Source organism: Lutra lutra, chromosome 9 (assembly GCF_902655055.1).
Source record: "Lutra lutra chromosome 9, mLutLut1.2, whole genome shotgun sequence".
Classification (NCBI taxonomy): domain Eukaryota; kingdom Metazoa; phylum Chordata; class Mammalia; order Carnivora; family Mustelidae; genus Lutra; species Lutra lutra.
This window is the reverse complement of record NC_062286.1, coordinates 61,509,120-61,521,427: the sequence shown is the minus strand read 5'-3', so window position 1 is coordinate 61,521,427 and position 12,308 is coordinate 61,509,120. Positions and strand designations below refer to the sequence as shown.

At 41.0% G+C, this 12,308-nt stretch overlaps 1 protein-coding gene across 3 annotated transcripts in view; it reads right to left on the bottom strand.

The window, feature by feature from the left end:
* Positions 1-7,758, bottom strand: part of USP34 (ubiquitin specific peptidase 34) — a 242,333-nt gene extending 234,575 nt beyond the window's left edge. For all 3 annotated transcript variants that reach the window (XM_047745811.1, XM_047745813.1, XM_047745812.1), the window contains exon 1: positions 7,425-7,758. In XM_047745811.1, the coding sequence (XP_047601767.1) occupies positions 7,425-7,467 (43 nt within the window). In that variant the 5' untranslated portion in view covers positions 7,468-7,758. The remainder of the gene's footprint in view (positions 1-7,424) is intronic.
* Positions 7,759-12,308: the final 4,550 nt, after the last annotated feature.

Sequence of the window (12,308 nt, the reverse complement as noted above, 5' to 3'; positions counted from 1 at the left end):
AATAAAACAAGGTGTATAAGGAAAGCTATATATGAGGAAAGCAAAAACTTACGAGATATTTTATTAAAACAAGGACAATTTCTTTGATAAGCAGTTTCAGATATTCCTTTTTTTTTTTTCCTACATTACTTGATTTTTCTGGGGGAGAGGGAGGGGAAAGCAGGTTTCTTTTCCAGAAACAACAAAGCTACTTGCATTCTTTTGAAAAAGACTAAACATCCTGGTAGAGAAATAATTAACGAAAGGAGTTAAGCTTTCTCCTGCCACCAACACTACAGATGACACTTGCCCAACATGTTCCAAGAATTTAAGCCAGATTATAATGAAGTACTCAGTTTCTGGCTGAAGTATGCTATAGCTGATGATATTATATCTACTGCTTTTTATTATCTTATTCATGAATCACAAGGTATATGCTCCAATACAAGAAAGCTCATCAAGGCACATTACTTGAATCAGAACTCTTTTGCTTGAACATTAACTCAAATGGTATGTATATAGGAGACAGCACCAAAGGAGCTCTAACTTCAGTGCTAGAAAACCACCATGGTAATATCTTCCATATCTTTACGGAGCTTTCATGTCGACAGTTTCCACAAATCTGTCCCAATTCTCTTCTGCAAAGAGCCGCCTTTACTTCCTCAACGTTTCTGCTCCCTCCCACCAGCTTCCTAAAGCACGTGCTCTCCTTCAGCAGCTCACAGATACTTGACCCTTCTGTTCAAACATTCTGACAGGAGAAATCTGACTGATCAAAAGCAGCCCCACCAATCCATCAGGTCAGGAGTCTATTTGGAATCCAATCAGCAATGGCTAGAGAAGTAGGTTCTTCCAGGAGATAAAAGCAACCTAAGTTTTCTAGAAGAGGTTACAGCTAGAGCAGGAAGAGAAACCAATCTGCAACAGCTACATTAAGGGAAGTGCAAAAAGAAGCCAGGTTTACACCACATCAATTGTCAATTAACATATTTGGAGAATTTTTTAACTCCTATGGAATTTGAGGGAAAAAAAATATTAACAGGTGTTAATCACAATAAGGAGCAAAAAGTCCAATTGTTTTCCTGGTATATAAAGTCCTAAATAAAAGTAATTTAGTCAAAGTTCATGTCATAGACACAAAGCTCACAGAATTTTGAGTTCAAGCCCCACACTGGGTACAGAGCTTATTTTAAAAAATATAGGTCATTATTGACTATAGGCCCAAGAATACTGATTTAACTAGGCAAGCACATCCTTCTACAAAAATCTTTCCTTAACTAAAATGTTTACCTATTCTCTGTAAGGCACTATATTAGGGGCTGGGAAAAGAAGAAAACAATGGCCCCTGAGTCTAAGGAATTCTTCACACAGCAAGGAAGACTAAGGTTAATTAAAAAAAAAAAAAAAAAAAAAGAAAAAGGAGGGCTAAAGTGTACATATATATCCTAAACTAAAGGATATTAGTTATTTTAAGAGAGGTTGGGAAAGATTTAAGAAGGCCTCACCAAAAAAAGTGAGATTTGAAGCTAGGAAAAGGAGTTTGACTCAAATTGTGCTATGATATATGTCAGGTTAAGAAGTTAGAATTTTATTCTTCAAGTACTGAAGATTATGACAGTTTAAGCAGATAATATGATAATCATATACTGTGTTTTAGACAGGCAACACTGCAGAAGAAGCTGCACAATATGAAACATTTTTTAAAGACCTATAATTAAAAACACCCAAATGGAAAAAAAAAAAAAAAAAACAGGAAAGGGGCACCTAGCTAGTTTGGTCAGCACAGCATCCAACTCTTGATCTCAGGGTTGTGAATTTGAGCCCCACAATGGGTGCAGAGAGACCACATTTTTAAAAAAGGGGTGGGAGGCTCCTGAATGGCTCAGTGGGTTAAAGCCTCTGCCTTAAGGCTCAGGTCATGATCCCAGAGTCCTGGGATCCAGCCGTGTAGGGCTCTCTGCTCGGCAGGGGGACCTGCTTCCCTTCCTCTCTGCCTACTTGTGATCTCTGTCAAATAAATAAAATCTTTACAAAGCAATAAAAATTTTTTTTTAATTTTTTTAAAAAGGGGGAAGGGGGCAGGAAAAAAATGTATGCAGTGAATATGACCAACAGTTGCTACAGTTAATAAATGGGCAACTCTTGTAAGGTAATTACCCAAAACATTAAAACCTGAAAAGTTGAAAAAGAACACAGGCAATGTATTAAAAAATGCAAATAGCCAATAAAAATATGAATGTTTAGGGGCGCCTGGGTGGCTCAGTTGTTAACCATCTGCCTTATGCTCCGGTCATGATCCCAGATTGAGTCCCACACATCGGGCTCCCCACTCGGCAGGAAGCCTGTTTCTCCCTCTCCCACTCCCCCTGTTTGTATTCCGGCTCTCACTGTGTCTCTCTGTCAAATAAATAAAATCTTTAAAAAAAAAAAAAGTGTGTTTAAACTTACTATTAACTGGCTATTACAGTTTTTGCCAAAATAACACCTTTTCAAGGATAATATTCAGTACAAGTAAAGTGCCCACATTGTGCAGACAATACTTAAAGAGTGGAAATCAGTATATCTTTTCTGAACAGCAAATAGACAATACAAACAAAAGTATGTTTATATTTCTGATACAGTGATATCCTCTAGAAATCTATCTAAAAAAAAAGTAATGTAATTAAAAGATTTATACACAGGATTTCATTTGTGGCATTATTTATAACATAAGAACTGAAAATAAACACAATAGGAAAATATTAAATTTCGTATAAAATGAAATACTATAGAAACAAAAAGTACATTTTCAAGAAAGGTTAGTAAGGAAAATGAGCAAACAAAACATTAGGCAAAACTAGTAACATTAAACATTAGGTGAAGTTAGATATTAAACTACATATATCTCATTCTTAGAAATATAATTGTGTACCACAAATATTTCAAAGCATCAACAGGAATCATCACTGGATGATTAGATTTATAATTCTTAGTATCTCTATGAGCATATGCAACCTTTATAAATAAGAAAAAAATAAAGAGAAAGGTGGCTCCACTCCTTTAGCAAGGGTATGTCACACCTTGGTCAAGACACTATTGGAAAGTTTCTGACTCTTTCTGAAAATATAAAAATTATTAATACACACTATCTACACATTAGGAATACTTTTACATCAGATATACAGACACTATCATTAAACATATAAGAAATGTTACCATGTTTCATGAATACAGTGCTAAAGTTCCTTGACAGTTATCACTGACAATGCCATGAAGTCACTAAGTTATACCATAAAAATATACAAACTGAAATTATGCATACTACTTCAAATACTAATTGGTTAAGTGATACTTAACTAGATCACCAAGTAAATAACTCATAATTTGGCGCTTTGTGCTGTAAAATCATATTTCCAATTTTAGGAATCACTTCAAATTTTAGAATTATAGGTCAACCAAAAAATACTGTTACTAATGATTTAATTAATTAGTGCCTATATACTTATAATATCAAAAAAACTCTAGAAATGCCTGGTTTATTAAAGGACTCATTGCTAACTATATTTAGATTCCATTAAGCTACTTAAGGACCACCGCTTTTAAATTCCTACTACAATTACAATGGCATTATGCCTGAAATTGTGAAAATACATAAAAATATACTAATATTTTATTCTGTCAATCAAACAGTATACTCACAATAATGTCTTCCATTTAAACAGATCATCATAAAGTTTACACAGCATAGCATAACTTGTAAGAGCATGGCCTTTTTAGCCTGACCTGAGATTAAGTCCTGTTCAGATTCTGATTCCACCAAATATAGTCATGTGACTCTAAGCAAGTTATATAAACCCTAAATCTTGGTTCTCTTATCTGAAAAGGGTGACAGAGTACCTACCTCAAAGAGCTGATAAAGTACTAAACACAAGCTGCTCAATAAAGTATTCTGCTTTGAAAAATAATGCAAACAGAATTATTCTGCAAATACTGTTATCACAGTATCCTGAGTTCAAGCTTAGACAGGATTACTAACTAAGCAAGTGACAGGTGACCTTTATCTGGCAAACCACTTAGCCTCTCTGAGATTTAATTTCTTTAGCTCTAAAATTTAGATACCAATACTTGCTCCTGCCCATCTTGAGGAGGGACAAATAAATTATCTAATTTAAATGCTACAATTGGCAAACTGTAATTTACTAAACACACCCATAGAACAAAATCTATATTTAAAACCATTTTCATTCTCTCAGAGAAACTGACTTTACCAAGGCAAATAATGACCTCAATTTACTACTGAGATAGCTACCATGATGGCCCAAAGCATAACTTCACCTCCAACCTCTTCTCATCAACACCCAGAAATGGACTTAGTAAACTAGTTCACAAAAATAGCTAGAAAAGTTGCAAATATACAAATTCAACAGAATAAACACAGGAATATAAACTTAAAATTATTTCCTAAACTGAATGCAAACCCACAAACTGCAGTAAACAAATTAACTAAATACATTCCAAGCTTTCAAAATGTCCTTATTAAAAATAAAGCACTGAAGGGAAAAGAGAAACTTAAATGTTAGTATTTTGAGATTGGTTATTCTAACACTAAAGCCAAACATTATTTAGAAATATAAGTTTTAGGGTACCTGTCAAGACTATTTAAAAAGGGGATGTGGGGGTCCTTATTATGGGGTTCTTAGCCTGGTTCCTTGGACAGGCTGCAGTGGGGTCCTTAAACTGCAGGCAAAAGTGTGCTTTTATACCTGTATGCTTCCATGGTAAGAGTTCACAGCTTCAAATTCTCAGCAGGACTAGAGGTATAAATGGTAATATTAATTCTCTCACCAAAAACTGATGACAAACACAAGCTATTTATAATCTTTTGTTACCAACTTTTATTTTAACTAAATTATGGTCTGCCAGATTTTTAAATAAATATTTGAAGTCCCTACCATTATCAAACCCTCTGCGCATATCAGATATAAAGCAGTACTATCAGCATTAAGTCTACCCTTTCATTTAAAGCACAAAATTTTTACATTACACCAGTGTGTCCAGGCAGACTTCTTTTAAGTTTGACCAGTGTTGGTAAATTTGATAAGAAATAGGTTTTTGGTAATTTTTTTTCCTTTTTTGGTTAAAATCTCATGGGGTTGTTATACTGAGAGATGAGTTCTGAGCACATTATTTGGGGACTGTAACTCTGAATTTCTAATCAAGGATGAGTGGATGCTCATCTTTGCACAACCTCTGGGGGAATAAAGGTACAGACTTAAGAGTATTGTGAGCAAGATTTTTAAAAGATCTATAACCCACTTCAATTCAACAGGTTTTATCGAGTTCCAGCCATCAGGATTCCACCCAGTAAGGATAAACGTTACTATAATGAGATAAAGTAAGACCCTCTGTTCTCTAGAGACTTAAACTCTTATGTTTGGAATACAAGAACTGCAGGAAAAAAATAGAGAGAGAGAGAACAATTTTACAAATGGGGGGGGAACAACTTATAATAGTCTGCTATAACCTACCAATAAAATTGCTGAAGTAATTTAGAAAAAAAAAAAAGGAAGCATCATTATGAGGTTAGTGTTTAGGAAGCAAATTTTTAAACTGAGCTTTAAAGGAAATATTAAGAAATTGTCCTAAGTATTTTTAGAGCCCACTGACTTATAAACAAATAGGAAATCCTTATTTGTTCATTAAGACAAATTTCTTAGAGGGTCTGCATGGCCACATTTTGTGAACCTGGTTCCACTAACTGTATACAATTAAAGGTAATAAAAGCTAAATTCTACTTCAAGATTCTCTACGTTTCTAAGTTTCCATAAATCTCCTGCATTTTTGACTGCTTCTAAACAAAGTTCTAGAGGTTTCCCAAATAATTCAGTAAGAACTTTCATGTCTCTTTTCAAGAGATAATAAAGATGAACAAACTTTAGTTTCTTTAGATACTATATTAAAGGTAGTTTTCCTAATTGAGTTCAAAATAACTTAAAACTTCAAAATATTATTAAACCAGTTTTTCTTATATTGAAACCAAAGATATGCTTTTCCTAATAAAACCATAATCACACAACTTATATGAGATATAAAACAGTTTGCTAAAGTAAGTACGAAGGGCTTCACCTACATAATCACCATATCATAAACCACCTGCACCAAAAGTAAAAGTATCTCAAAATAAATACAAATAACCTTAAAATTCTAGGAAAATTTAGAATAACACAAATATGGGAAAGTCCAGTCTAAATATGCGCAAAATCTGCTTCCACCTGTCAGAAAGTAAACACACAGTTCAAAGTAAACTAGAACCATTCCATTTTTTATTATTGCCTTGCGTTATTGAAGTAAAATTCAAACACACAAATAATCAAAATTCAAACGCAAACAAGAGGATACATTTTACAAATCCATTGTCTTAAAGAATCATATTAGAAAAGAGGTAGTTTGGAAGTTTTTGGAAATAACAGAAGACAAATCCAAAACCCACATAAGCGGTTTGTAAATGATCATTTTCTCAACAATCAAGTTTTTGTAAATTAACCTTTTATCTAATACACCTCAACCAACTAGGCCTTTGGGCCCAGAAGTAGTGAACTTGCAACACAGCTTGTTTCTCTAGGATCAAATACTATCTTCCAAGAGTCGGAAATAAAAGAATCTGCCTTAAATATATATATACATATGTGTGTGTGTGTGTGTGTGTGTGTGTATCAGTGTACGGTCGTTAATAATCAAAAGTATACGGAATAAGGCCTTTCCTTCCAGGAGACAGGCCATGACTATCCCGGGATGGTATCTGTAGGACAGTGCTCTCCTTAATAAAATTTACCATTAAAACGACGAATGGTACGCCAAGAAAAAACATCATTAACTTAAAAAAAAAAAAAAAAGGTATGAAGGTTCCAATCATGACTATCACAGTTCATTTTCAGCTATTTCAGGACTGGCAGAAAGGCTTAATACACCCACACACCCCCAAGGGAGGGGAAAACCAGCAACCTCCTCCTAGGGAGTTTAATGAAAATTAGCAGGTAAAAGAGGCCTCCTCAGCAGCACGCTGAAAATCAAAGAGGGCGGCCGGAGGGCCGAAGGGTTCGGACTGCGGAGGAGAGCTACGTCCTCAGACCCCACCTCCCTTCACCTTCCCGGCAGGACGAAAAAGGCGAAGGCTCATTAGTGCCTTCGTTAATTGACACCTGTAATGAGGAAACTTTCTGAGAGGTAAGACCGCCCCGGCCCGGCCTGGCCGGAGCTCCGGAACGGCCCCCTCTCGGGCGCCCAGGTAACCGGGCCGGGCTGGGCCCGAGGCGCCTCGGCGGCCGCGCCACCGCGCACCTTCCCGGGGCTCTAGGCCCGCACGCCGCCCGGCTCGGCCGTCGCCTCCCGCAGGCCGCGGCAGCCCGGGGAGCTGCGCGGGGTCCCCAAACCGTGCACCCCCACAGGCCGCCGCAGCGGCTACTTACTTTCATTTAACACCTCCACCAGGTCTGCGCAGTTCTCGCACATCGTTCGGCCGCCGCCCCCCCCTCCCCCGCTTCGGATCGCACTGACTGATCCCGACCGGCGGGGGGGAGGGGAGAGAGGCGGAGGAGGGGGCCGGCCGGCCGGCGGGGCGGGGAGGCGACGAGGGCGGGCGGCGGCGGGGACGGGGCGGAGAGCAGGAGTATGGGGGAGGGGGCCGGCGGTCCCCGGAGCGGGCGGGGGAGAGGAGGGGGGCGAGGGGAGGTGCGCAGGCCGGAGGGGCGCCGGAGGCGCCGGCGGCGGGGAAGGAGGGGGAAGGACGGGGGGAGGGGAAAGGGAGGGAGGGGGCGGGTGGGGAGAGAAGCAGCAGAGTCACTTCACCGACCAGACGCCGCGGCCACCGCTGACGCCGCCGCCATTTTAATAGAGCGTTCGGGCTGCGCTCGGCTCTTTCCGCCCGAGCGAAGGGGCTGACGAGAAACGCCTCCCGCCCTCTCTTCGCCTCCCGCCCTCCCTCCGCACACACGCCGCACGCTCCACACCCCGCCGCGGCCGGCTGGCCGCCCTCCCTTTCCTCTTCCGTCCGGCCTCCCCGCCCTCGGTCCACCCACTCCGCGCGCTCGCCCACCCCGCCCAGCCCGGATCTCTGTCAGCGGCCGGAAGGGAAACACGAAGCGAGCGCGGCTGCGGGGGGGAGTCCGGGTGAGTAGAAGATGGCGGAGACACGGAGCGGCCCGCGATTGCGCGGCGTCGCCCACGGCGGCCCACTCCGCGGGCTGCGAGGCCTAGCGAGTGCCGGGTCACTCGCGCCGCCCTGTTCCCCGCCCTTGCGCTTCGCCATTTTTCCTTCGGGCCCCCGAAGAGGGATTGGCGGCGATTTCTCCCTCCCCGCTCTCGGGTTTTGGGGATGAGGGAGGCACGGGGCACAGGGGAGCCGGGCCGGAGCGATGCTGCAGCCCAAGTTGGGGCACACAGTCCTCTCCCCGCGGGGCTTTGTGAGAATGGAACAGCCCACGGGCGGCGTAACCTGCATCCGTGTTGATCGCTACCCTCGACTCTGTAAGACTCATCCGTCCTCCCGCAGTAAGACACCTTGATGTGACTAGAAATGGCGGAGTGAAGAGCGTTCACATGGCATCTCCTCCCATTTACGCGAGAGGGCCCTGCACCAATTGCCCGTCTACGGCTTTTCACCTGAAATAGCTATTCTGCTTCTCAGCGAAGAGCAGATCGCCAGGGTATTAAGATAGGGACAAAACAAAGAACAGGTGTAGGAAAGGGGACGCCCAGCTGAAGTTGGTTAACAACTAGTTAGCATTAGGAAAATATTTCCTCATACCCTCAATGATTCCTATATCCAGTACATTTTATAGAGATGTGACTGAATAGTCCAAAAGGGAGTGTACATAATCTTAGAACTATAACCGGAGCAGCTATTCAGACCCTGTAGTAATTCTTTTATAGGTTTTATCGAGGTCCCGTCCCAAGCGTCTTCCCATGCTAGGACCCCATTGCCGGTGTTCTTTGCCTTTCTGCTGCTCCAACTTGATGGTATAAAGTTTCTGCCCACCTGTTCTCCAGTGCTCCATATGAGCAGGTGATCCTTCGAAGCTGTAGAGAGAATTCTGCCATCATCTTCCTTTCCCATATTTACTATAAAACTTGGGTTTCTGCAGACTTGACTTTAATCCTTGGCCATCCAGCATCCGTTCCCACCCACCCGTCTTCCCTGCCAACAGGGACGCTTTCCAAACCCAATTTTTGTTTTATTTTTCAGGTGGCATTTAGAGACTTGGAACTCCGGAAGGAAAGCCCCAAGGAATATTTGTTACTGGTTTAAAACAGTCATGGTAGGGCTGAACCTGTGTTTGAGTCCTTGCCAGTGAAATGTGAGCAGAAATCTGCAGAGTGGATCTTTTGGAAAGAATTGCCGATTACTAATAAAAAAGGGACAAATTCAGTAGTCATCATCCTTATTCCTTCTTTCTGCCTGAAACATGGTCTTGATTTACAAAGTAATACAGCATCTGTTGTCTAGTTTTTGTTTCTGTTTTTTACAATGAAACCACAAATAAGATAAAAGCGAACTATACAGTTGATAGTGCAGAAAATTAAGATGTGGGTCTCTAATACATCCTAGAGCAGCAGTTCCCCATGCCCCCCTAGTTATGTCTGTCCCATTTTCTTTAAGCCACTCTTAGGTTTCCATCACTTGTGGCCAAACACATTTCTGATACAGAAAGTGAGGACAACAACTATTACCGTACATGTGGAGAGTACTTCTAGGATGTATTGAAGACACAATCTGATCTTCAAAGAAAAATTTTTTTTAATTGCTTCCTAGTTGTGGGTTTATTTGTTTTCCCCTTTACAAAGTTACTTTAGATGATACTTGATTTAGTATTCTTTGAGGAGAGCCTGGGTGGCACAGTCATTTGGCATCTGACTTGGTTTCAGCTAGGCTCATGATCACTGGGTTGTGAGATGGAGCCCTTTACCAGGCTCTGGGCTTAGTGTGGAGTCTGTGAGATTCTCTCTGCCCCTGCCATTTGTGTTCCCTCGCTCTTTCAAATCTTTTAAAAGAATAAAATAAAATGCTTTGAGGATCTAGAGTATTATTGTCATAAATGATCATTGCTTTTACCATAAAGGGCCAGAAAGTAAGTATTATAGGCTTTATAGGCACCCCAGCTTTCTATTACAACTACTCAGCCCTATTAAAAACAACCATAGATGGGACACCTGGGTGGCTCAGTTGTTTAGCATCTGTCTTTGGCTCAGGTTGTGATCCCAGGGACCTAGGATCAAGCCCCATGTTAGGCTCGAGTTAGGGAGCCTGCTTTTCCCTCTCCTGGCTCCCCAGCTCATGGTCTCTCTCGCTATCTCTCAAAATCTTTTTTAAAAGGGGGGGGGGGGCAGGTTCCTGGGTGGCCCAGTTGGTTAAGCATCTGCCTTCAGCTCAGGTTATGATCTCAGCGTCCTGGGATCAAGCCGCCCTTCAGACTCTGCTTGGTGGGAAGTCTGTTCCCACTCGCTCTCCCTCTGTGCTCTCCCCTTCCCCCAAATGAAATCTTAAAAAAAAAAAAAAAAAGGGAGGGCAGCACCTGGGTGGCTCAGTAAGCTGAGTGTGGACTCTTGATTTCCAGTCAGGTCATGATCTCAAGAGTTGTGGGACAGAGCCCAAGATCAGGCTCCATGCTCAGCAGGGAGACTGCTTGAGATTCTTTCCCTCTGCCCCTCGTCGCACAGGTGTGTTCTCTCTTTAATAAGTAAATAGTGTGATGAAGCAGAATCTCTGCTAAAATATCCCTAGATTCTTATAAATAAGAATTTCAATAATCACTATACACCTTCAATAGCTAAAAGATTATTTTTAATATTTTATATACATGTCACCATCTAGTGGTAGAATCATGCTTTGAGTAAAATTATATAATCTATGAAATTTCTAATTCTTGAATTTGTAATACATGTCATGTATTCCTAGTTGTTTACCTGAAAACCAGCCTCAAGTAAACGACTATGGAAAACTAATACTGCCAGTGAAATTATTTGCTCTTCTTAGCTTTCTGGTTGTTATTATTAAACATAGGGTTTTTTCTCAAGTTTGGACTTAAAGCTTAATAGTTACTATCAGAAGCCAGAATTATTGCAGAATTTACTCTTGACCCTTATACCCATACTTGGCAGTGTTTTGTGGAACTTAGGGCCCTTATTAGAAGGAAAGTATGCTGTTTTATTCTTTCCACAGTACCCAGCCCAATTCTGTATATAAGCTCAGCAAACTACTGTTTGGTTCTTAACTTGCTAGAGTGTTTATTTTTAGAAATAAATTGGATTATATCACTTTTCTGCCTAAAACCCTTGAATATTTCCTGTCGCATTTACATATTTATTTAAGGTATCTCTACACTCAATGTGGGGCTTGAACTCACGACCCTGAGATCAAGAGTCCCATGCTCTTACTACTAAGCCAGCCACAAACCCTCTTCCTATTGCATTTAGAATAAACTCTACTTGGGGGGAATGCCTGAGTGGCTCAGAGAGTTAAGTATCTGCCTTCAGCTCAGGTCATGATCCCAGGGGTCCTGGGATCAAGCCTTGAATTGGGCTCCCTGTTCAGTGGGGAGCCTGCTTCTCCCTCTCCCTTTGCCTCCTGCTCCCCCTACTTGTGTGCTCACACACTCTCTCTCCTTATCAAAATAAATAAAACCTTAAAAAAAATAGAATATTATAGTACTCTATCCATTTCTTTCATAGTTCTTACTAATCTCTAGAATTACTTTATTTCTGTTTATTTGTATTGGGGACACATTGGACTGCAAGTAAACAATTTTTTAATTAAGAATGGCTAAACAGTTAAGCGACTTCCTTCGGCTTGGGTCATGGTTCCAGGGTCCTGGGATCAAGACCCTCATTGGGCTCCCTGCTCAGCAGAGAGCCTGCTTCTCTCTTTCCTTCTGCCTGCCGCTCTGCTTACTTGTGCTCTCTATCTCTCTGTCAAATCATAAAATTTTTTTAAAATGACCTAAACAACAGAACTTATTTTTCTCTTGTAACAAACAAGCAGTAGATAGTCCAGTCCAGGGTTGGTACAGTGGCTCAAAGATACGGACCCAAGTTCTTTGTTCCTTTCATTTCACCGTCTAAATATTGGCTTGTCATCTCCTAGTTGAAAGCTAGCCACTACAGCACCAACTGTCTGCTTTAAAGACAAAAGGAGGAAAGGTGATGATGGCCCATCTTGATTTCAGTTCCCTACAAAGAGGTCCTGAGACAAGGACAGAAGTGGAAATAGTTTTATTTATTTTTTTTATTTTTTTTAAGATTTTATTTATTTATTTGTCAGAGAGAGAGAGAGCACAGGCAGACAGAGTGTCAGAGGG